This window comes from Glycine soja, chromosome 10, assembly GCF_004193775.1.
Source record: "Glycine soja cultivar W05 chromosome 10, ASM419377v2, whole genome shotgun sequence".
NCBI classification, from domain to species: domain Eukaryota; kingdom Viridiplantae; phylum Streptophyta; class Magnoliopsida; order Fabales; family Fabaceae; genus Glycine; species Glycine soja.
Genome location: NC_041011.1, coordinates 51,109,901 through 51,136,055, shown reverse-complemented (window position 1 = coordinate 51,136,055; position 26,155 = coordinate 51,109,901). Strand labels below are relative to the sequence as shown.

At 32.7% G+C, this 26,155-nt stretch overlaps 3 protein-coding genes across 3 annotated transcripts; 2 read left to right on the top strand and 1 right to left on the bottom strand.

The window, feature by feature from the left end:
• Positions 1 to 5,316: 5,316 nt before the first annotated feature.
• Positions 5,317 to 13,546, bottom strand: LOC114371276 (glutamine--tRNA ligase-like). Its single transcript, XM_028328755.1, has 23 exons — positions 13,269 to 13,546; positions 13,066 to 13,116; positions 12,803 to 12,874; positions 12,635 to 12,734; positions 12,207 to 12,302; positions 11,916 to 11,977; positions 11,716 to 11,817; positions 11,538 to 11,630; positions 11,121 to 11,273; positions 10,986 to 11,041; positions 9,737 to 9,827; positions 9,557 to 9,643; positions 8,658 to 8,855; positions 8,470 to 8,568; positions 7,734 to 7,865; positions 7,500 to 7,636; positions 6,900 to 6,999; positions 6,727 to 6,822; positions 6,441 to 6,541; positions 6,257 to 6,362; positions 6,071 to 6,160; positions 5,844 to 5,973; positions 5,317 to 5,768 (listed from the first exon to the last, which is right to left on the bottom strand). The coding sequence occupies exons 1-23, from the start codon at positions 13,404 to 13,406 to the stop codon at positions 5,674 to 5,676; spliced, it is 2,385 nt and encodes a 794-aa protein (XP_028184556.1). The 5' UTR covers positions 13,407 to 13,546; the 3' UTR covers positions 5,317 to 5,673.
• A 6,873-nt stretch (positions 13,547 to 20,419) lies between these two features.
• On the top strand, positions 20,420 to 21,208 carry LOC114371860 (vitellogenin-1-like). Its single transcript, XM_028329173.1, has one exon. The coding sequence runs from the start codon at positions 20,420 to 20,422 to the stop codon at positions 21,206 to 21,208; it is 789 nt and encodes a 262-aa protein (XP_028184974.1).
• Positions 21,209 to 23,462: 2,254 nt separating this feature from the next.
• Positions 23,463 to 25,532, top strand: LOC114369735 (protein LIFEGUARD 4-like). Its single transcript, XM_028326981.1, has 4 exons — positions 23,463 to 23,875; positions 24,002 to 24,115; positions 24,867 to 25,024; positions 25,131 to 25,532. The coding sequence occupies exons 1-4, from the start codon at positions 23,626 to 23,628 to the stop codon at positions 25,332 to 25,334; spliced, it is 726 nt and encodes a 241-aa protein (XP_028182782.1). The 5' UTR covers positions 23,463 to 23,625; the 3' UTR covers positions 25,335 to 25,532.
• Positions 25,533 to 26,155: the final 623 nt, after the last annotated feature.

Here is a 26,155-nt window from a genome sequence, read left to right as displayed (position 1 = left end):
GTGCTGATTATTTTTTGTTGACGTTCCTGAACACAAATGAGATCAGTATGATTTATTTCATAATGATCAATCAAGATTGAAATCTTAAATTATTTGGGCAAAGAATATATTTGATAAATGTTTTAATATTTTTTTTTATTTAGATTAAAAAATTTCTAATTTAGCTGCAAAAATATTCCCAATTATTAAAATTAGGAGACAGAAAAAAGCATTCCATGTCTTTCTATATATTTTTTTGAAAATAAAGAGAAAATTTAAAAATTTCATTTTTTTTCAAAGGCACCAACTAAATATATAAAAGAATATAAACTTGCATTTTTTTAATTTCTATAAATATGATTTTATCAGGCTTTTCTCTTTCAAAGAAAATATTAATTTTAATCCTTAAAATTATTAAAATATTTTTAAAATATTCCCTATTTTTTAGTAATAGCATAATATGTATTTAAATATGTTGTGTTGCATTATTAAAGTATATATATAAATTTTTAAAATTTAAAAGTTGCAAGATTTAAAATAAAAAATAAAATAAAAACTAAAACTTAAATCAAATTTAAGAGGACTAAAACACACAAATATATAAAGGAAATCACAAAGTTGAAGACCATGACATGCTCATGTCATGTCCCCTCATCCCCATTTTTCATTTATTACACTCGCAAAGAGAGTCGTAATACAAAAATATATTTATTGTTGTTTCTTCCTGTATTATGATGAATTGTCTAATCATTAAAATTAACTAAAAAACTTAATTTTAACTTAATATTTGGAAATTAAGTTTTCTTCTTCTCTTTATAATTTTTTTTAAAGCACACCATCTCCCATTGTTGAAGTTTGTTAAAAGTTATAGCAAAAATTGTGAATTAAATGTCTTAAATTCTATACCATCATTATATAAATTATATTTACTATTTTTTTCTCTTTTTTTGTTTTATTCACCCCCGTGGTTCTTTTTCTCTCCTCTCTTCCTTGCTTTTGTTCTCTCTTCATACTCTGTATAAAGTCATTTTAAACATATTAGAAAAATGAAAATCTTGGATAATTTTTGTTTTATAATTCTTTAATTAAAAAAATAGACGAAACTTTCTTTTGGTTTTTCATGTGTATTTTACCCGAGAGAATCTTATTTTAAACAATCAAATATTAGACATGAACATTGTTCATAATAAAGTTTTGACAATTAAGTGTATCCATATCTAATGTTGAATAGTGGCTATAAAGACTAGAGAATACCTCTCAAAATAATAAAAAATTGAATAGCAATTCTTCAAAGAATTAGTTGCTTACAGTAGACGGAGCTGGTCAGTAATCATTGAAAGGCACGTGCATGTGTAATGTGTTATTTATATTTACAAATGTTAAATTAAGGCTCAATTTTCAGTTTGACTGAGCCAAGGCAGAGTGAGTCTCATTCTAAGACCTTGAAACAGTAATCTCAACCAAATCCTTATCCTTTGCTAAATTAACGGCTGGGGTGCCACCAATTAATTCACAACAACTGAAGAAAACAAAATGCTATTATAAAGCTGTGTCAGTGTCACATTACAGCGATGAATCTATCTCTTTATTGAGTTTGAGGTCTTAGAAAACACTTAGTGCATGCGCATGATGTGTGACAGTGACACAATAATAAGGGCATTGATATGATTTGAAAGCAACACATATGAATGAAGCTACACTTTGGCGATTAAACTAAGATATCAATTATAATGGAGCCAGAGAGAGAGGGCGTGGCTACAGCGGTTTCTACGTTCAACCTCAGATAAGGACTCCTTATAAAGTTCTTGTCTGCTACGTTCAATTTTATTTTTTCTGTTCCACGAATCAAGAAAAGAAACATCCCTCACACCATTCAACCACAGCTATTGCTCTTTACATTTACTGTGCAGTTTTCAAAGTCTTCGTGAGAAAATAAAGGGCACGGTCAAAAACAAATGGCCAAAGAAATAAATGACTCACATTTTATTCATGCAACAATAACGCATCGCCAACAAACCACTAATATACAGTAAATATTTAAAATAATTTTTTTTTATTCATCATAATTTTATTCATTTCAAATAAGATTATATATCATAATAGAAAAATACATTTAATCTAATTTCATTATTTATCATAATTTTATTTAATTTGAATAAGATTATCTTTCATAAACAAAAAATACATGTGATCTGTATTAAAATAAAGCTGCCAACTGTTCTTGCTTGTGCATGATTCTTTCCCCAACGTGCTAAAATTTGGAGCCACTTATTGAGTCTACAGCATCATTCTATACCCCTCTTTTGTTTTACCTTAGAATAATGATTTTGATTATAAATGACAATAAAAATTATAATTGATAACATTAAATGTTATATATAGATTTTGTTTCTGATTTTTGAATTAGTGGTCTTAAATTACTGGTAAATACTATCGTAGAGGAAGTGAATGGCAGCATATATATGCGATAACATGTGTCAGCTGGATAAGCTGGCGAATCTAGTTGGTTTTAGATTGGAAAGGTGGCACCGAAGCATGTGCTCTCTCTGTGCTAATTATTCATGGGAATGGGAATTGGAACCTTTGAAAGCCAGAGATTAGAATGGTAGATGGATATAGATAGATAAATAATACTCATTCTCCCTTACTTGCAATCAAATCAAATCAACCCTCTCTCTATCAAATGTAAGCGTGACTAGACCAAACTCCATAATAGGGATCGAGAATGAGACTGAGACCCTTTTACTTTCCTTTCCTTTGTTTAGGAAGACTGATCTTGTTTACTTTGATTGGTTATCGCAGCCCATAAGTACAAAAACCACTTACCCCACATCGATCGATTTGATTATTTTTTGTAGATATAATTGTCTTTGTTTTTCAAAAACTGTGTTCCTGATTTTCTAAGCTGTATTCTAAACAAACAATAATTGAGCATTTGAGCTTACTAAAAGTAAAAGATTGAGAATGGTATGACAAGTAGTGAACATTTTCATTATATCGGGTATATGGAGATGAGTCCCATTGAAGGGAATGACACTAAGTCATCCTTTATTTCCCTATAAGAATAACTTTTTTTTTTATTTGTGAATGAAAATTGCAATGCTAATAAATAACATTCTTACATCCGTATTTGGTATGGGAGCTGATGTAGCCCAGCCTTTATGCTAAAGGCTCACTGGGGAGTGGGGAGGTGATAAAGAGGATAAGGATTCTGATTCACCAATCACAGGGTAGAGAATATATAGTTGCAAAATCACATCTGAGTGCAATCATATGATAATTTTAGCATAAACTCTACTAAACACTAAGTATTGTAATATCTGGAATGGGAAGTTTTTTTTTATCAGTAACAATACAATGGATCTCGGAATATAATCTCGCAGTCGCAGCCCTAAAAAATAATCAGGCGGTTTGAATCTTCCTAAACTTGTAACATCACACCTTTTTGAGACACTTAAAAATTAAAATACTAAGAGATAGCAATTAGCTTAAGAATTATTCTCTTAATTAGTATAGCTTATTAGGAATATGAAATAAGCAGATTTAAAGTCTAATTAATTTGGATAAGGTTTTTAAGTTGGTGACCGATTCATGATGGAAATCATGTTTATGGGAAGTACTGATGCATATCGTACTGTAGTTATTAATTATGAATCTCTGAATAGAAACTTAATGCAATACATCAACTATATATACAGAGTCTCTAGGTGATGGTATACGATTCAAGATGCCCCTAGGGATAGCGTAGGATAATAACTTTCGGTTTGCTGATTGATTTTGGTGGCAATGAAAATTGGAATAATAGAATAAAATGAAACAATATTATCATTTCTCTTGTCCCGATTTTATGGCTAATATTATTCCAATATATTTTAACTTAAAATAAGACATGAATTTAAAAAGGAAAAGCAATTATAAAGTAATAAGAAATTTCACATAAAATAAAATAGATATAAAAAAGAAAACAAACATAATTATCGTCTTTATTTCGTTGCCAAGAATTATGACATTTACGCTTACTTGATTATCCACAATTTTAGAAGAGTTTCTCTATTTTAAGTTTTTTTACTAAATAATATTTTATATGTAGTAATAATAATGAACACCGTTGATCCAAGTAATACTGACGAATATTTTATAACAACAATAATATGATTATCAAGAAAAAATAAGGATTGCCATCATTGCAGTGTAGTCACAATGGATTCATGTTTTTTTGTTGTTGTTTTTATCAGCCAAAAAAGAATGTATTAATTAGGAGTACTGATTTTATCCCCTGATGCAAACTTCAAGGTATCCACAAATTTCTGATTAACCAAGAGTATAAGGGGTACCCAACCCACGTACAAAGTCCGTTTTCCTTACATATTAAAATAGTACATTGGATGATTAGATCAATCACCATCCGATCTTCATTACAAAAGTGATGTATCATGTGCACGTTTTTCATCATAATAGTTTTCCTCAAGTAATACAAAATAAAAACTATTTTTGCAAGTCTCCTCCTTGTGCCAGAATCGATTGGCACATATACAACTACTTCCTCTGTCCTGTCATGGTGTCTATAGCAAAATAGGCTACCTACTAGTGATCAATTAGTAAGAAGGGCTCTAACTCTAGACATGTCTAGGATATGCAGTTTATGTAATGGAGGAAGAGGAAGATGTCCATCATTTGTTCTATGCGTGTCAGGTGACCGCTAGCATTTGGCGTCAGGTTATTGCGTGGGTGGGAGTTAATTTGGTCATGCCACAGACTTTTGGACAATTGTTTAAACAATTTGGAGGGTTATTGCCTGGGAGAAAATCAAGGAGGGTGAAGCATATATTATGGCATGCTACCTGCTGGTGTGTCTGGCTAAGTAGAAATGCTATTATTTTCAAATAGAAAATGCTGACTTCGCTGGATATTTTGACACATCAAGGTAGTTTCTTGGCAATGGGTATTATATAGGGTGGGGGATCTAACCAGGTATATTCTTTTCCTAATGGTGTTAGAACCCAAGACTCTGTTTTTTGGATTGGTGATAGCTTTTGGGGATGATGACTGTTTTTTGTGGCGTACTCATAGCCTTTTTTGGTGTATGCATACACTGTTTCATGGTACATCTTGTACATAAACAGATGTAAAGATTTATATGAATTAATGATAATTTTGTTGGCCTTTCAAAAAAAAAAACACTTCCTCTGTCCCATATTAAATGTCATGTAAGAAAGAAAGTCACAAAATAAGTGCATCTTTAGCTTTTCAACATAATATTAATAATCAGATTAATTCAACTTAGGATACACATCACTGCTAATCAAAATAACATTATCCTGTCGCATGAACAAAAAATAGACTAGATTTTCACTTAATTTATTATGTAAAGGGAAAGATTCTTCAATACTAATTTTACACTCACAAAAATCGTAGGAAAATAACAGCAATGTTGCTACTACTTCATTGAGAGTATACAAATATAACCTTCAAACTACAAAACCAACCAAACAAAAGTTAATCAAATAACTGGGGAACTATTGAGTAATCCCTTGAGAAAATGTACATGGCTAAGTGGCCAGTAAATGTGTTTGTACATAACCCCCCCACCCCCTCAAAGAAAAAACTATGCATTATAAGTAGCCATTTAAACAAGTATTAACCCCAGACCTGCCTGTCCCCCACCTTGTTATTTCTAAGCAATATTCAGGAACCCTATTTTCCACCTTTGCTATAGCTGTCCTTTAAGGTGACAGTCCTATTAAAAACAAGTTTTTCTGATGTCGAGTCCTGGTCGACCACAAAATAGCCTGGAATAGCAGATATAAGGATGAGATATTAAGCAAAGATAGATGAAGAAACAACAAGTAGTCAACGTAAAGTACCTAATCTTTCAAATTGGAAATTGTCCCCAACTTTTGCATTCTGTATGGAAGACACACCATATGCATTGGGAATTATCACTTTGGAATTTGGGTTTAAATCGCCAAGCCAGTTGTCAAGTTCAGCGGGATTCTATTGCAGAGATTTAAACATAAACATAACAGGGAAATAATATTAGCAAACAAGAATATACACATATAAGACCACCCAGACATGAACGATAGCCAACCTCTGATAGGAACAGCCTCTCAAACAATCTGACTTCCACCTTTAATGGATCAACTCCAGGAGAAGGTTGAGCAACCCAATGGAGAACCCCCTAAAAACAAAAAACAAAATTGCATAGATCACCAATCTGATCTTACCAACTCTTGTAGACTATTTTTAACCAGCAGAATCAGCAAAGTTGGCAAACCTTAGGCTTGGTCTTCTTTGAAGGATCATACTCTGCTCGAATCTCAAGAATAGTCTCATTATCATCAGCTAGAATAACTTCAGTGCACTTTATAGGAAATGCATATCTGCACAAAATAATGAAAATTTTGAATATTGGGCCTATAAATTCTCACTCACAATATCAATTTGTGCCTTCTACTAACCTGAGTATCACAGATTTCCCAGGAGCAAGGCCATAATAATCTTTTGAATCTTGCATCCGGAAGTCCGAATGTTCAATATATACAACATTGGAAAATGAAATCTAAGAACAAATGCATGACAAAAAAAATAAGACACATACAAACATAAGCCTACCAACATCATATGAAGTTAATAAGATATTGAATCATCATAGGACAAAAGTTGGGTACAACTAGTTTCTGCAACAAGATTTCCTAAAACCATAACACTGCCTAAAGATACCAGTTTTCACAAGTTCAATTTCACCTTGTAGAAAGCAGAAGCATCATCAGCTTGAGCATCAGGCCATTTCTTTGCATCAACCTCAATTACTGAGTTGGCTTCAAGATTAGTAATAACAACCTTACAAGACAAAATTAATAAGTCTTAGCTAATTAAGTCAGAACAGTATACTGTAGAAAGAACACAAACAAATATACCTTGAGTGGATGTAGGACAACCATTGCACGAGAAGCTGTTTTGTTCAATTCTTCCCTAACATGATATTCAAGGCGTTCCACAGAAATCAAAGTGCCATCACTACAGCAAGAGGAAGAAAATTGTAAATAATAATGCACCTCCACCCTGATATATCTGTATTTGTTAATGCAAGACCAGTGTGCACTATTGGTTCTATCACAGTTCAACCGCAGTTGGGTCAATAAACCGTGAAGCAGTGCTCTCACTGGTTCAATTACCAGTTCAGTTTTTTCTACTAGGTGGAGTCAATCACATGTATCACACAGATGTTTTGTTAAAACTGTCAAAACACATTCTGAAATATCTTTGCAAAATCGGGGATTGAAATAGACTTAAGTAACAATTGATATGATCAATATAATAAAGCACTACCAAACACGAATAGATACTACTTCTGACATAGTAATAACTAGGAAAGGATAAAACTAAAATGAAATTTAGAACAATTTTTAGTATAAAATATGAACCAAAGTGTGAGATGTTTCAAGTACTTTTCCACATCAATAACTTAGAAATAGTATTTTTATATAAACAACTGTAGTTAGAAATTCATATCATACCTTCTAGTTATTCCAATTCCTCGTACAAAAGCATTGATTGCAGTTGGAGTCATGCCTCTACGCCGCAAACCAGCTAGTGTCATCAAACGAGGATCATCCCACCCATCAACCCACTTCTCTGTAACTAGACGATTTAGCTTTAACAAAGAATAATATGTAGTTAGGGAATGGCAAATTGTAAGCATAATAATAGAACTCAACAAATTATTACATTGTGCAAAATTGTTGCTTCACCTTACGCTTTGACATAACTGTGTTAGAGACATTCAACCTTGAATACTCCCATACATAAGGTTGGTAAATGCTTAACGCATGCAACAACCAATAGTATGATGCACGACGTGTCTCAAATTCAAGTGTACACAGCTGCATGAGATAGTCATGAATTAGCAATATATATAGATAATCACAATAAACAATGTTATCAGTCATAGCATACATCAACACAACAGGTAAAATTATAATGGAATCTGATTGCTATTTGTAAGGAACAAAGCCATCAAGCATTGACCATTATTATGCTTATTGAATAGAACATTCTGCAATGCACACTGGTAGGACTGATATATTTTAAAAAATCAAAATATGTACATAAAAGATTGAACTACAAATTTATATGGAGAACCACACACATTTTAAAACATAATAACTCCAAATCAATGATCTTCCAAAATCTAACTATAAATATCACCAAAAATTTAAAGCATATACCAATGCTGAAAGAGAAGTTAGGAATCTAGCTGCCTAGGTATTAGCTTAAAATATCCAAATATCACCATCTTTACAAAAAGGGACATTATCATATGGACCAGCACTATTAATATATAGTGATAAAATTTGGAGAGCTTAAGCAACTAGGATTAAAAGTCTTGTTGAAGGTTCAAATAAAATGGGTAATAAAAAAGAACTAAGGTTACCAGCAAGAAAATTGTATCAACACCTGGAGGAAATTGAGTGAAAGACAACTTACAGAATGTGTGATATTCTCTAGAGAATCCACAATGCAATGTGCATAATCATAACTTGGATAGATACACCATTTGTCTCCAGCATGAGGGTGTGGGGTAAACTAAAATGCAGAAAGCATTCACATCATAAGAAATCAATCATTATCTTCCTAGAAATTTGAGCAATAAAAAAATGTAGTTGAGTACTTGCCTTAATTCTATATGCAATAAGGTCATACATATTGTAGTTATCACTCTGCATGTCTTGCTTCATTCTAAGTGTGGCTTTTCCTTCTTCTATACTGCCATTTTTCATATCCTCAAAGAGCTTCAATGACTCTGAAATTGGCCTGTCTCTCCAAGGACTGTTCAATTTCTTCTCCCTATGCTCCTTTATCTCATCAGGTGTCTACAATCAAGTCATTAATAAATAGTTTATTTTTTTTGCAACCAATACAAATTCAATAACATTATGCAATTATCTCAACCTCCATAAGTCATTCCACGTTAATTATTTTCTTCTGGATATGCTATGCAATAGTTTAAGAAAAATTTTAAAGTATAAAATAAAGGTGAAAATGTAAATTACGAGATCAACATACATATTAAAATAGCTTAGATTTAGGGAGAAAAAAGTTTATTTAAAAAATTAAAAGAATTAATTTGATAGTACAAGTGACTGATATTTGAGATGAAAAAGAAAATTTAAATATAAAAATTTAAAAGTAATTAAGATTTTAAGGAAAGAAAAGATATCAATGTAAAAGAAAAACATGAACAATAAAAAAATTATATAAAAAAGTGCTAAATAGCGGTGAAGCCACACATCACAATAAGAAAGAGAATAACACAAGAGATGTCCTCACAATTAGGCATGAGGACACAAATTTATAACACAAGGGTTGATAATATAATTCCATGCAACTGAGATTTTCAGAGTAAACTGCCAATTGCCAAAGGGCTCAGAATTAGTGCTTTAAATAAATCAATTAATTAGAGGCTGTTACAGGTTATAAATCCACCCAAAAGGAAGAACAAAGGAAACATTTTACACAAATAAACAAGTTAAAAATTTGTAGTAATAAGCTATTCAGATATTTAGATACCAACCTGATGATCAACATAAGCATGACCCTTTTTTATGAGCTCCACTGCTAATTCGTACAATTCTTGGAAGTAATCACTTGTGTAAGTAATCTGCAAATATTATCACAAAGCTGTTAAACACCTAAATAGTTAAGTTGGAACAATCACATGAGGCAAGAGGTGCTACAAAACAAACCAACATACCTTGAATGGTTTCCAACCCATCCACTGAACAATTTCTTCAATGTGATCAATATACTCTTTCTTTTCTGCTTCAGGATTTGTATCATCATACCTGGAAGTGCCACAAGCCATCAACTTGGAACAAAGAAAGTTATAGTGCATGTTCAATTACAAAGTTCTAATGAAGGCTTATAGGAATTTTAACAGAAATTTAATAAACATGAAAAACTTTTAGGAACACATCTTTGATTTTGTCGTAAAATGTCAAGTATATAGGGATAATGTGTAGATTAGTCTTGAGGATTTCAATGCAACAAAATGAATGTAGATTAGTCACACATTCATAGGCATAATGTGTCACTTATAGATTTATTACCATTTGAGAGATTAAAATTGTAACTAGAAATTAAGAATGTTTCTGACCAATCCCTAACAAGAAAATGGACATTTTACAAGTTATGCACAAAATGACAAATCAGGCCAATCGTTACAACATTGGTCAGAAGTACTATTAATTGATAAAGAGAGGTCAGTTACGTGCCTGAAATGTTCAGTAGTAAAGAGGACCAACAATTCAGCAATATGTTATTAGTAAAAGAGAACAAGAGTCCCAGTCCCACCTGGTTTTCTATTCACAGAAAATAATGTCACACAAAAACCAGCCTATAACCAGATTTCGTTCCTTACAACCTAGTTACTATAATTAGATGAGGTGCCACTAATCATGTGTATATCTGCCCAAGGCTTTCTAAAAATTTGTAAACATCAGTTAGTTGACAAGTTACAAACTCCAAAACAATGCAGCTATGCAGTGAGCAGTCATTCTTAGGAATTAATAAAATCTTTTTTTATTGACTTCTAAGGTCCTAGGTAATGAACAGAAGATAAAGATTGCAACCTATGGCCATTTATACAATACAGAATTTCCCTGTACTGTTACAAATGACCAGAAAAATCCTAGACAAAAGATATCAAAGGGAGATTGTGATATGTATATACATGCTGAATAAATCCAGAGAGGACTTTGTTTTTAATAGAAAATCAAGAGAGATTGTTACAAGTTCATAATGTATTAGTCATAAAGCATTTTAAAGTCCATAATTTAAATCTGGTAGGTCAATCCAAATTCCAAGATGCTAAAAGACACTCATAGGTAATCCCGAAGTGTTATATGTTCCAAGAGCAACCTCCGTCTCTTTCAGAAAAAAGACAGAAGAGGCACTCTGGTGAACAATAAATACAGCAAAAAAAATTGAAAAAAAGTACACACCTCAGATAGCAACCTCCATCCCTGTCTTTCGCCAGCCCAAAATCAATAAACATAGCCTGAAATATATTAAATATAATAATAGATTGTTGGAAAAAAAACGGCATAAACAATTACAATGAGAAACATAATACATACTTTTGCATGGCCAATATGCAAATATCCATTAGGTTCGGGTGGAAAGCGGGTCAAGACTTTTCCACCTGTTGCTTTTAAGTGTTTGTCAAGAAGATCCCTTGTATTGCAACATCTCAAAATACTACCATCACTAAAAGGCACTTCAGTATGCACCTGAAATCAACTTATCATCAAGACATGTTGCAGATGCAATTTGATGAAAAAATAAAATTCCAAACTTAAGGAGGAATACTGGCATCAATGGAATTTCATAATGTTGAAAGAACAATAAATGTTCAATAAGAAACACTCATGTCATGAGCAAGCAGTACATTGGAAATCACTCCTTACATACTAACAGAGTGAAGCATTGGGTCCACAAAATGAACAAAATAGAAAGAAAATGCAAATTAAATTTAAAATAAGGAAAGTAAATACCTTGAAATTTTCCTCTGGATTAGGGAATATTAAAAATGGATTAAGGTCTTCTTCAGGTGACTTTTCAGGAGTAGCAACAGGTGCTGCCTTATCCTATGTAAGCATGTAAGTAGAATTGTGAACCTATAAGTGAAGTCATAAAAGTAAAGGCAAAAAAGATAACTGGAAACACACTCACCTCTACTTTTGCAGGTTTCTCCTTCTTCTTTCTAGAAGGCTTTTCATCATCAGCTGCTGTCCGATCACCAAGTAGTTCATATAGTTTTGCATCAACAAGTTGCTGCCATATGAAAAAAGGGCAAAGAAACTAAACAGTATTAAAACTTGAAATAAGTAAACCAACTACCAATTGAATTAGGTTCTTTCCATAGCCGTCACCTTGGCAACTTTTGCATCACCCCATGGCAGCCTCTTGCGCAGATGCCCAAGCAACTCACCCACTAGCAAGATAAAAAATATCAATGTTCTTCAGCATTGAATAGATTAGTTTAATATAAAAGGGAAACTTATTGCATAAGAAATGAATCAACTAATCATCCACAGAATGCAATTGTCTATAAAAATTGAAAGGGTGCATAGTGCATTCCAATTTAAAATTTGTAGTCATGATTAGACAGTATGTGAGAATTGAATTATTAAATCCATCAGAGGCCAAAACTGAACACCTACCATTTGTTCGATAACGTAGCTCCAAAATTGTAGCCTTGTTCTCCTCCACAACTTCATTAACAGCTTGTTTGATATCTTCTGTTGAAACCTCAACACCTGCTCAAGTATGCAAGAGATTTAAGATACACTTGTCACTCGCCTAAAAGTTAGTTAGGACAGCAAAGAACTCCAAAACTTAAAATTAATTAAAACCCAATTTAAGTGAAATAAAGCAAAACTACAAGCAGATACAAGGAGCTGAATCTATCCAGTGAACTTGAAATCAAACAAGTACTGTCATATGGAATTAACTACCAACCAGACTAAGGATTGAATATTAAGGACACTTTATGTGACAACAAAGTTATTTTTCCCCGCTACCATACCAATAAATGAGCTTAAGGCCAATTTTATACTAGACTAGATCACTAGAGTTCTTTCTACCATACCAACACCACAAGCTTCTTCAAACTTGTTCAAATCAAGATTCTCGGAGCCCGTGATAGCAAGAAATGATAATGCTGCATCTAACTGTGCAGTTGTTTTCACCTGCGAGAATAATCTTAGTAAGAGGGGAAGTAATTCATGCTAAAATTTCATCTAAAATCTATGGCAACCTTTAACGAGACAATGTACTGTAGCAATGTTGGGCGATGTGGCAAGGCATTTGCAGGGTACTTCGTTGCAACCTGCCCATAAATCAACGGCAACAACCATGTCCACAGTCAACAAAAAAAGAAAACGACAATAAAACGGACCATCAGTATTATAGACTACATGTATTTCAGTTACCGTTACAGCATACAAAATGCAACAAAAAAAAAAAACATTAGAAATTCTGAGCGTACCACAAACGCATGTGTATGCAAAGAAATGTTACCGTGTAAAGAAGATTTCCAACCGCTCGGCTGCATCCATCAATAACACCGGCCTAAGACACAATCATGGAAGAATCACAGAGAACACATGCAATCAATATAATGAAGGAATGAAGGAAATGTAAACAATCCAATGAGAGAATCCGAAGATAGAAAGATTGATAGATTGTTGAATTGAGAAACGCCATGCTATGCTTAGGGATACCTCGTAGATGACTGCAGTAAGATTGGCGGTGACTTTGTTGTTTGCGACGGTGTTTTTAGCGGTGCGCTCGTCTAAGCCGATTTTCAGAAAGAGATCAAGGCACTTCTCCTTGTCGGAGCCGTCGTCCTTCGCCGGCATCTTGTCACGGAAAAAGCCAAAATCGGATTCCGACGAAAGTGTGAGACAATTTAGGGTTTTGCCTTGGCCTTTGACTGCGACTGCGACAACGCAAATGGTTTTGGTATATAGATAAAAGAGTAAGAGTGTGTGTGTGTGTAAGAAATTAAGATTTAAGAATTAAGAATCTGCGAACGTTGTTAGCGTTTGAGCGAGAGTGTCACTGTCAAGATTCTTGGTGCAGAGAGTCTATGGGCTTAACGAGCGTTTTCTCTATCCTATTAGCTTCCTCCATCCCATTTTTTGCTTCCTACACCTCTTCGAAAATTAAGAGACCCAAAATACCCTTAGTCTCTTTTGCCCATCTCTGCACCTTCTTCTTCTTTTTCTTCTTCTTCCTCTTTCCTAAAACCGTCTACATGCACCACTCTATCTCCTTTTAAATAAGAAACTATAAAAACAGAAATAATATACAGAATGAATTCCAGTTACAATTTCAAGTTTTCAATAAGATGAAAAACAATACGGATTAACTATTCCTCTGTCCAAGTCAGAAACAATGAAGCGTTGAAATGATGAAGTCCTTCACGGTGCCAAGTTCGCACGGTTCCTCTTCTCCTTCTCTGACCTCAAATCTGCCACATGACGTGAACTGTAACAGCGAGGGGGCTTCTCAGGGATGAAGTATAGGGAGGCGCGGGGAAGGGATAATTAGGGTATTTTTGCCCTTTTACTTTTCTTATAGGTGCAGGAAGTAATTCCCCTTACGTTGACGTTTACGGCCTCAATTCGTGTTTTATATCTGCATTCGCTTGGGCTTCGCGCCCACGCAATGGGCCCGAAATAAAATCTAACTTGATGTCTTACAACTAATTTGCGATGTTGACCAAAAATTATTTATTTATTATAATAGATCAGAAAACATTTTATTTTGATTTATAAATTTTTTAAGAAAATGAAGTTATTCGATTTTGATTTAGATATTTATAAAAATTAAAAACTATCACTCACCATTGCTTCATGAATCAAAACCTTAGCCAAATTGAAAGCTTCTATGTATGAAGGTCAAATTTGACAAACTAAATCCTTGGACACCCCCCCCCCCCCCCCCAACCTGCAACTAGTGTATAGTGAGGCCCCCATCGGTGATCAAACCAGATCTTTCGTCTTTTTTTATTTTACTTTTTTAATTCAAGAAAATGAAAAAAAATATATATAGATGATGTATAAAAAAAAATTAAACTTTGAATGATATATAAAATTGAAAAATTTTAAAAGAATCACGCAAAAATTATCTAAGGTAATTTGCGATTGGATTATTTAGTGAAAAAATTTATAAAGATGTACTTGTTAATAGGTAATGAAGTTATATGTTAGATATGGAAAATTAAGAATATAATTATTATTTTGAATGCTTGTTTATTTTTATAATAGACAATGATTTAGTCAAATTAATGAAGTGGAAAGTCCATAAAATCAATCTGAGCTTGCAGGTGAAGAAGATGAAAATGAGTAAGCGGAGGTGGGTGATTGTAAATGTTTCCAAATTGTTTGTCTTATGTTCCTTAGCTAGGATTGTGAATAAAACAGCAGACTCTTTAGCTAGTCTTGCTTTCCAAGTGTTGGAAAGGTTTTGGATTCCTCTATTGTGTCCATAGGGACCTTTTGCCTCTTCCTCTTGAATGAAGTAGTCATTTAAAAATAAAATTAAAAACCCACTAGATAAATCCAACATGGCATAAGATTTTATTACTTGTAGAACCAGTGATGTGAGCTAGGCAACTCCAATTCTCTCTGCTTTTAGGTATAAGGAAAATTGTCAGTTGCAAGGCCAAAGTGGCTTTACTGGGCCCCCGACCCAATGTGAGACTGGCACCAACAATTGTTATTTGCACTTCTTTTTTTACTTATACACTCCTTTTATATTTTTGTAATTATTTGTTTTTTCAAAAATACTTTTGCTTGAAACTAAGTTCCATAATTTATTTTTGAAATAGTTAGATATTTTATAAATCAATTTTAAATTATATATCAAATATATTTCAGAAAATAATTTCCAAAAGTCATAAAATTTTAACACATTAAGAAATTTAATTTCTGAAAGTGTTTAAATTTTAATATTTTCTTAAAGTCAATTTTAGAAACATGGGGTAGATCGTGTTCTATGGACAAGAAATGTGCCATATTTTTGTTGCCAAGTTAATGTTAGGGAGCACACCACCATGGTCCATGGGCCATCGTCACTCCAGCAGGAAATTTGCCAAGCTCTTGTTCCTCCAGGTACAAAATAAGAAAAATTGTAATACATATTCTAACACACTTATAATTATGCACGTAATATTAATTATTAATTTTTTTAATAATAACTGGGTTTACTTAATTCTTTAAAATAAGTTATTTCCATAAATAAGTTTCATCTATATTTTAAATAATAATAACAATAATAAGTCAAGGAACAGGAGACAAAGCTACAATTTTGTTATTCTTATAGAAAAATGTTGCTTTTGCGGTCACAAGAATCCTAATCAAACACACTGTGATTTCGGTCCAAAACATGCTTCACCTGAATTTCCTGATGATACACACTGCATTTTAGTTGGCAGTTGGCATCTTGCAATATCTTATTCACCATAACTACAGAGATTTCAAAATCAACTTGCCAATGTCCCAACAAAATGTGAAATGTACGTCTCTAACAAGTTCATAAAGTTCTGAACCAATTTTTGTGTCTTTTGTGAAAACTTCCTAGAATGAGGGGATGCTATATATTATAGAGTAACACGTTTATCCTTAGTCATTTTAGTTATAACAGCAAACCAATTTTATATTTCCAAGCCTTAAGTTTTTTCTTTATATCTTATGAGAACAAGTTCATCCAGTTTTGGACCAATGTTAATTGTATTTTAGTAATCTTTCCAATTATTCGACTTAATTTCTTGTTGACTAAAGTCAAATAAGATTTGGAACATTCAAATTCCAAGCTTGACTGGACAGTCTGCTCCCGAAAGATATATTTCCTAAACAACTATTATTTTTGGTATGACAATTCCATCGTTAACTTGACATTGAAATAGACTAAATGCTTAATTTATATTAATTAATATTTTCAAAAATGTTTTTTTAAGAATCGTATTAAATTCACGTTCATGAATAAATTCTTTAATTTTAAAAAAAAACTACTAATTTTTAAAGTTCATTCAGATTATTGGTGTCTCTTTGGATTGAATTGATTCTTGGACATGGAGTAGAATGCGATATTTTTTTGCATTTAGCAATAGAAAGCTGCGGTTCTTGTACTTTGAGTGCACAGGCAGAGCTACAAACAGTCAACTACACATTCAAGTGTATGTTATGTCACTGATTTATTTTTTTACCCAGAATGACTTGTAATAGTTTAATGGCTTAGAGTGTGTGATTGATCAAAACTATAAAAAAATCATGACATGGAGATGCCAAATGCATCCAATCCAATAACCACCAGGAATCATGATCTGATCGGGATGGCCATTACCCACGTGCCAACAGAGGAAGGAAGAATGATCCAACGCTTTCAAAGTACTCTCTCTGACACACATATGGGGATGCTCCCAAATCTGACCACCCACCCTAGAGATTCTCTTTTAAGTTTTATTTTGTCAGTTATTTTTTCAGCGATCATGAATAGATAATTTTACTTGAAAAGAATCCTACTTTAGTAGGATATGATAATTACCAGTGGTAAAAATATTTTGTTGGAATATTTAATATAACTATGTATCTAAAATTTAAATTTAATATTACTGATTAAACTTAAACAAATGCACATTAGTTAATCAATGCATCTAGTGGTTCTCTTGAGTTATGTGGTTCTCCTCTGAATTATAAACACATGAACAATATGCAATGAATATTTTCCATGTAGCTGCTATTCTAATTAGAATATGCTACTCAGCATATGTCAATAACAGAATATGTTAAACAGTTTCCATAAGTATTTGTAGTTGATAATGCAGCCTAATTAAGTTTTAACATATAGACAGAATAAGTAAATAATGCAGCCTATTGCATATGTCCAATTTCATTATTTTACCACTCTAACTACCGCACATAAGTAGAAGAGCAAGAATATATAATTTGTCCATATTCCTTAGCCCATCACTTTATCATCCCTTGCCAATTGGCTATTTTAAATAGTAATATCTCAATTAAGTGCTAGATAAAATGATTTGCAAAAGCAAAAGGAGGATGTCCATTTCTATTCTGCCAAATTTCGGTTGACCTCCTCCATAAAGGTTAAAAAATGAAAAAGTAACCTTATTTCCGGGGTTTGTGTGCTTGTGAACTTTGAAGAACGTTCACACTTCACACCACCTCTAATCAACTCTATCATTGTCCTTCTGCTCTAGTCCCTTTTCACATCCTACCTATAGTTGTTCACATCGGCAATGCAGGCCACACTTTGTGTATGAAATTTGAAAAAGGTTAATCTTCTTCTCCCTGAAGAAGCATTCTGTTATCACCATAATATTGGTCATGATGTTTACATTGCTTGAAGAAGTACTAAAGGTTTGGTACTATTACTCCTGTGATAGTGCCTAGTCATGCAACAATAATTTCCTATGAACGAGGATCATTTTTTGCTATGCCTGTTGTCCTAATTAAGAGGGACCCTACATCGCGTGCCACATAATGCTAACTCAGCACCTAATGTTTCCACCCCTCAGGACAGCATTAATGCTTGTAACTTATATGCATCAACATCTAGGGGGTGTATTTGAATACCCGTTAAGTTCATTTGGACACCAATTGCTATGGTCTATGGAGAAATGAATACATTGAATTGCTGTTGGAACTGTATTAGAAAGTGGAAAATTAGTAAAATAAATACCATCCAGGAGATTAGAACAAAAATTGCATAAGATAAGTACCTTGATGATGACAATTTGTCGATGATTGCCCAGATCAGAAAACGAGTTTAATGTTTATCTTTATCAGATCGGACATTAACATAGGAAGCTTTTGCAAATTAAGGACGGTTAAGATGAATATTAAATCAACATTGGTGTGATCATTTTTTTTTATAGAACATTGGTGTGATCATTGAAACGTACTTATAAAGTCAATAGATTTTCTCATCGCTATATTTTTTCATTAGGAAAACAAGTAAAAAAAATTGTGCTGGAGAAATTCTTTCATCCGTGTGTGTGAAGGAAGAATTATTGTTCCCTTGAACATCAAAATCATCCATTTTCGGAGTCTCGTATCTTAAGACAAAGTTCAAAATTGTTTTAGCGGTAAGTTTTTGTTTGGAGGAAGGAAAAGCCTTCTTCAAAAAGGAGACAAGAATTTTCCTCTTCTGCAAAATTTTTAATAGAATTCCCAAATACTTCAACTAGCAATTTAAAATTACATTTTTCATATTGGAAAAACAAAGTTAGAAAATGATGAAATTTTAATTGAAATGATAAAATTTTAAGTGCATTATAAGAGAATAAATTTTTGGTGTAATTATAAGAGAATAATTTAGTAACATGTGATCATATTTTTTAAAATTAAATATATCTAATAATTTCTTTAACCTTTTCTAAGAAAACTTACCACATGAAAAACTTATTCTTGTTGACGTTAAATCAGTTTTAGAACATCTTTTAGTCAGAATTGTTTAAAAATAAACATTCATTGCATAATTAAAGTTGTTAATGTGGAACAAAAAATGGTTACATTAAAAAAAGTGTTATTTATACAACTGTTGCATAACAAAAAATGAGAATCAAACACACACATAAATTAGAAGTAAGAGAAACTTATGTAATGTAGTTGCAAGTGGAGCATATTTATCCCTTTTTTCTTATTGTGAAGCAAATATTACCAAGAAATTATACTTTTAGAAACAATTTAACTCTTTTTAGAATAATCAAAACTGTTAGCAAATAATGAAGCGGCTGAGAGAGTGAAGAAAATTGTTTCCACAAACAACTATATCCTATAAAAATGAGGGACTCACCATTTATATAATTTATAAGAGAAAGGAAATTAAGCAATCCAATTTAAAATAAAGGACAAAAATGTTTTTACTATTCTATATAACTTCCTTACTTCCACTTATTTATTTTCATTCTCTCGCAATGGTAAATATATATTATATATTTTATTAACAAATTGATTATCACTTTTAAAGTATAATAACTGTTTTAGTTTTTTTGAAGAACTGGATAGAAATTAAAATATCATTTTAATATATTCAGGTTGTATTTATATGAGCTACACCACTTCAATGCATCATTTTATTATTCTTAACTTCTAAAGTGAATGTTTTTTCTTTTCAAAGCAAAGATTCCACTTTGCAAGTAATCATCTCGGTGACCAAGTTATTCACTTATTCTCAATAGTTAACATTCACTACGATAACCATTTACCATAGTAGCATATTATTAGCATGTAATATTTCCCCTTAAAATACTCTTCCCTTTCATCATTCACATAATAAATCTCTTGCTGCATGTCAAACCCTCTCTCTCTCTCACTCATGACACCCTCTAGCAGATGCTGATTCCTGAAGCTTCTTTGGAAACCCTCAAAAATAGTTATCCTTTTATAGCCTTTCGGTGATTAGTTTCACCTGCTTTCGCTCTCTTTCCTCTGCTTTCCCTTTACCCTTCCCCTAAACACATTACACATCATAGAGAAAAGGATCTAGCGCAGTCCAGCCACAATGTTAAATTTAGTCTCCCTCACTTTGCATAATTGTTCCTTCAGTTTCGGAAGATGCACCTAGCTCATACACACCCTACACAAACAAAACACACGACCAAAAGCTAAAGCTGCAATTTCTGACTTCTCAATCCCATAATTCCCACACTTCTCTCTCTCTCTCTCTCTCTATGTGTCTCTTTCACTCCCTTTGACTCCCAACCCATCACCGTTTCAACCAACCCCCTCACCCCATTTCATAAATTTCGAAACTTTTTTCGCGGCTACCCCAACATTTTGAGACACCATCATTTGCCTCTCTCTGTTTCCCAGAAACAGAGTTCCCCTGTTCCGAACAGAACCCTATGGCAATAGAAGTGTGCTCCGAGATATCCAGCACGGGAATCAGCCCTCGAATCTCATTCTCACACGATCTAAAGAACACAGAGGATGCATCGGTTCGTGTTGAAGATCGTCACCGTGGATCAGACTTATGCCTCTTGGACTCAAGCTCTGACTTCGTGTTCTGCATCACCAATGGCTTAGCTCAACAACTCTCTTCAGCCGATGAACTCTTCTCCAATGGAAAAATTATCCCAACGGAGATCAAGAGAGTTTCCAAGGAACCCAAAGAACCTTCTCGACCTCAACCTGCAACCACGGAAAAGATTCAAAAGAAGAGGCTCAAGGAGTTCTTATCTGCATCCTCTGATGAAGCAGAGAACGAAGAAGAGAAGCCATCATCCAAGTATTTCTGGCAATTCAAGCGCAGTAGCAGTTTGAATTTCGATACCACTCGTGGGAATGGCTTGATTCGCTCGCTTCAGTTCCTATCACGAAGCAACTCCACCGGTTCGGCGCCGAATCCAAAACAAACAGAGCTTCCAAGGGAAACTCACAAGCAGAGGCTGCAGAAACAGTCCTCTGTTTCAAGTAGAAGGTCATCATCTTCCTCTTCGAGTTCAAGTACATATTATTTTTACAGTTCGTCTCAAAAGCCTTCTTTAAAGAAAAACGGTGGATCTTCTGGTAATGGTGTTAGGATTAGTCCTGTGTTGAATCTACCTCAGGCATATATTCCCAAGGCCACTGCCAGATTTTTTGGATTTGGTTCTCTATTCTGTAATGGAAAGAGTAAAAGAAAGAAGAAATAGGGAAATTAATAGTTTTTCTTATCTTTTTTATTTATTTTTAACAAGTAAATATCAATATGTACCAATATTGTAAAATGTTTTTATACTATCAATCATAAATTATCATATATAATATTTACTTTAAAAGTGATTGTCATGCTTGATTAATAGTGTAAAAAAAAAGTATACTATTAGTATATTGAAATTAAACTCACCTATAATTTTATCATTCATGATCAAATCCTTGATGGGGTTATGCTGCTGTCAGTGATCTTGGTCATGTAGTATCATGTGAGCCTAACTGTAAATTAATGGAGCAAAATGATTAAATACTGCATTTTAGAAAATTATTATAGGGGTGAAAATTGTAATTTTGGAGGGTGAAAACTACAGTTGAGAGATGGAAATGGAAAAAAATAATTCATGCATATCACTATGTTTAGGTCCAAGGAGACAAATAAACAAGGAATCCTTCTTTCGTGACCTCTCTCCCATGCTCTTTCCCCCTTCTATCCTTTTTAAATTTTCTGCTGATAACTACATGTGACTGGCTTTTGTTCACTTCAACACTGATTGAAGATTTGTTTTAAGTGTTCTAATTTTCTTTTTGTACGCTCAAAAATATTGTAAACCAACTGTTCAATGGGACCCCTAATTTTGCTCTTTTTGTTTTATTGTGCCAGCAGGACAAAGCAGTTCAGTCAAAAAGAATAGATTAGAAAAAGAAATCATTGATTAAAATACCCTCTACTATCTCTTAGCTTGCCAATCTACACTACACACTGTTAGTTCTTTTCTTCTTTTTTTTCTATTTTTTTGCCCTTGTTTATATGGCTAATCGTTCATAAGTCATAGCCAGTTAACCACCCTAACGTGACCCATTCTTTGAATTCGCAGTCTTAACTCTTAACCAATTAATGTGACTTTACAGAATATTGTAAATTTCTATGTTTTTGCTTTCAACATGGCCCATTGTTTGAATACACAAGCCATCAATGAATGACTTTATGGAAGATTAGACTATTTAAATGACTTATGTCCTTTTTCTTTGCTTGGGAGTGGGGTCCATGACATAACTTCCCTGGAGGTCCCTTTATACCGAATTGTAATTAAGCCTTCACAACCTTCAAACAAAAACAGCATAGAAGCCAGGAGCAAAAGAGATAACTAGAATCAAATAATAACGTCTATGCAGAATGCACCAACTAATTTTTTGTAAGTGCAACCAGGACCTGCATCATTCTTCCACGGTAAATAGTGTTAAATTGAAGCCTTATTTATTTAAGGAAACATTAAAACAAAAGGAAGGAAAAAAATGTTGGATTGGCAAAGTTATCTTGCCATGACAACAACCGGGTTGGGTCTTCGTTTTTATTGTTTTTGATTAGTTAAGAGATTTGAATCATGATTTATCCCTTGAGAGAGATTAGTTTCTTCTGCCAGATGTAATTGTCATTTAATATACTCAAATAAAATTGTTTTAATAAAAGATTCTTGAGAGAACAAAAAAAAAAATGTCATATGGTACAATGAGCAACAGAAGGATTATTCACTTCCATATCAAAGGAGGTTTTGGATTATTAATAATGATCATCATTGAGCCGTAGGTTATAGGTTAGAATTAAAAACAAAAAACGAGCTATAGGTCCAAAAACACTTCTTAACTCGTATAGTTTGTTCAGCACAATCTGTCTCCAAGTAGAGAGGCCCTATATTGAGCCAAACTGTTCTTCCTTTTCAAATTTTAAGGCCGAAGCCTCTCCCAACTAATTAATGTTATTTAAGTTGATGTCTTTACATTGACCATATGGGGGTTATTACTTCATCCTTCTTAGATTGGCCTTCGTATATTTGAAAGTTGAAATTTCTGTTTAAAATTTATTTTATTTCATGATTGATGAAATTATAAATATTTTTTTATGATGATAAATTATATCTGATTGTTTCTTAGGATTTGATATATTTATTAAACACATGATTAATCTTATTCATTGTTTTTTTTTTTAATTAAGACTGATTTAGTCTGTTAGACTATTGGACTAGGTAAGCCCAATGTGCCAGCTATTACATTTCTCATGTAAATTTTGGATTACATTTATTTTTAATAGCAATGTTGGTTAATAATATATGTACTATATATGGTTTGAAGACAGCGAGGAAGAGCTATAATGAGCTAAACATGCACGACCAAACAACACCCAAATTAAACCAAACCAATTCTATATATACATGCATTACAGATACTGGCTTCGGTTTAAACTTTAAGCCAAAAACAGAGAAACAACCAATTAAGCCATTGAATTGAAATAACATCTATATCATAAAAAAAAAAAAAACCCATAATTCTTAGATAGATGACTAATCGATCTTCCTGTTCTGATTGATATTAATTTTGATAATTAATTTGTGTGAGGTTCCTACTCGATCTTCTGGTCGCCATGGGTAAACATGACATTGAGGCAGGGTTACCCCATGCACAAGGCGACGCGCTCTATCCATATATGATAGAGTCACCTCAGCTACGTTGGGGATTCATACGCAAAGTTTATGCCATTATTTCTTTGCAGCTGCTTTTCACAGCTGCATTCGCATCCTTCTTCATCTTCTTCACACCCGCAAGGAATTTCGCTAGGTACAATCAATATCGCATCTGGGTATTCTTTGGAGCCGCCATTTTCTCTATCATACGTAAGCCCTCTCTCTTCCATTAACCTATTTTTTTTTTTTAGTTTTGATCATATACTTGGTGTTGGAAATTATAAGTAATTAATATGTATCCTCATTAATTGTTTTTTGTTATGGACGTACGTGCAGTTTTGTTTGTGTTGAGCAAATTTTACAAGAAACACCCGGTGAATCTCTTTCTTCTTGGTCTCTATACCCTCTGCATGTCCGTTACAGTTGGATTCGCTTGTTCTTTTGTCGATGGTATGCATTGCTTTCTAATCTTACGTCTTTCAATTCAATGAATAACTTGGGTTCTTTTCTTGCTCTAAAACGTAATCGTATGAATAATGAGGATATATTATGATAAACTTCTCAATAATATTTCTAAGAGAAGAATTTTTTTTTTAAAAAAAGTTTTCTCATAAGTTATCCATACGTTTATTTGTAGAAGTTCTGTTATGTTAGCTTAAAATTTGATTTTTAGCTTATATATAACTCAATTTTAACTTATGAGAAAAAAAACACTTCATTTTATTTTATTATTTTCTTCTCTCATTATTGTTTATGAAGAAATTTATTCAAATTGACTCTCAATACAATTGGTCGTAGCCTTTCCTGGTGGGAAATAAATGAATATTATTATTTGGAAGATGATTATATATTTCCATAATGTTACATCGCCATATTTGTGATAATCTTTTGAGTATTTACATTTTTCATTTTTAAAAGTTCAAATTATGTCTATCACATATATATAATGCCCATGCATGCATGCATGAAAAAAAAGTGATGTAAGAAAAGGAAAAAGAACTTTGTCCCATAACTCCATGGTGCCCAGGAGAGAAAACACAAAATTCATGTAGTATCTCTCTGTTTGTTCCTACACCATGCAACTATTGAAGAATGGTGCAATGGAATTATGTATAAATGAATATCATTTTATTAGATTAAACATGCTAGAGTTTGGATTGACTATAACATGTGTGAGTTTTGTTGTGTGTACGGACAACAGCAAAGATCGTCCTAGAGGCTGCGTTTCTTACAGGTGTGGTGACTGCCAGCTTGACGATCTACACATTTTGGGCTGTTAAAAGAGGCAGTGATTTCAGTTTCCTAGGCCCATTCCTCTTTGCTTCCATTATGGTCATGTTATTATTCGCACTCATTCAAGTAAACAACATTCCATCACTAACTTTCATTTATATATGTTAATTTCCCTTTTCATTTAATTAATTATTATATGTGAGTGTTTATTTATATATGATGCATGGGACAGGTGTTTTACCCTCTAGGACCAATCGGGCGTATGATGATTGCTTGCATTGGTGCAATAGTAATGTGTGGTTTCATCGTATATGACACTGATGACCTAATCAAAAGATACACCTACGACGACTACATTTGGGCTGCTATTTCCATCTATGGCGATGTTATCAGCCTCTTCATCTATCTGCTTACAATTTTGAATGAACTTTTTTAAGTTTAAGGTTTTAGCCAGGGGCATGGATGTGCATGTGTCTTAACTAGGATTGTCATCTTCACAATCTTTATATAATAGGGCAGCACAAAGGCCTAATCGTAATTATGAAACATGCATTAACGATTTTATTGTTAAGGAATTATTTTGTCAGTTATAAAAGGTTGAACTTTTGTCATTTAACAATTCTCGATTACCCAAGTTGATTGCAGAAAATAAAAATACTACTTTATGCAAATATTTATATTTGCTGAAAACACTTTTTAAAAAATTAATTATAAGTTTTTTTTATTTTTAGATTTTAGTAGAGTTGGTTTTGGTATAATTAATTTGAAAAATATTATTTATATTTGTGTATGGTATTTTAAAAGTAAGTCGAGATGAATAGATTTTATTTGGTTTGTTACTCATAAAAAGTTTATGCAAATGTTTGAATTTAATTACTGAAATCACTTCTACTCTATGACTACATTTTAATTTTATTTTAAATTTTAGTAGAATTAAATTTTTGTACCAATAGTTATAATCGGATCTGATATTTCATACGTAAGTCGAGAAGAATAATATTAGTAGGGATGTTCGCACGTTTAGTTAAATATCTATAACTCGATCCAATCAAATTTTAATGTATTGGGTTAAGTTGATTTTTTAAATTTCTTATGTGATACCAACCAAAATCAATTTGTTCACATATTAAAATATTTAATTTTATTTATTATTTTTATGAGTTTGTCTAATTTATTGCAAAAAATGAGGTTAAATAATCATATATTTTATTATCAATAGAATTTGAACAATTGTCTTATTCTAAATATTTTATCATT

What these genes read in the sequence shown, in the direction of transcription:
- LOC114371276 (XM_028328755.1), bottom strand. Translation starts at nt 13,406, where the DNA reads ATGCCGGCGAAGGACGACGGCTCCGACAAGGAGAAGTGCCTTGATCTC. An exon ending in TTACTGCAGTCATCTACGAG is followed by an intron (nt 13,117 to 13,268) that starts GTATCCCTAAGC and finishes ATTGTGTCTTAG; the next exon opens with GCCGGTGTTATTGATGGATG. An exon ending in TGAAGAAGCTTGTGGTGTTG is followed by an intron (nt 12,303 to 12,634) that starts GTATGGTAGAAA and finishes ATACTTGAGCAG; the next exon opens with GTGTTGAGGTTTCAACAGAA.
- LOC114371860 (XM_028329173.1), top strand. Translation starts at nt 20,420, where the DNA reads ATGGCAATAGAAGTGTGCTCCGAGATATCCAGCACGGGAATCAGCCCT.
- LOC114369735 (XM_028326981.1), top strand. Translation starts at nt 23,626, where the DNA reads ATGGGTAAACATGACATTGAGGCAGGGTTACCCCATGCACAAGGCGAC. An exon ending in CGCCATTTTCTCTATCATAC is followed by an intron (nt 23,876 to 24,001) that starts GTAAGCCCTCTC and finishes ACGTACGTGCAG; the next exon opens with TTTTGTTTGTGTTGAGCAAA. An exon ending in TATTATTCGCACTCATTCAA is followed by an intron (nt 25,025 to 25,130) that starts GTAAACAACATT and finishes TGCATGGGACAG; the next exon opens with GTGTTTTACCCTCTAGGACC.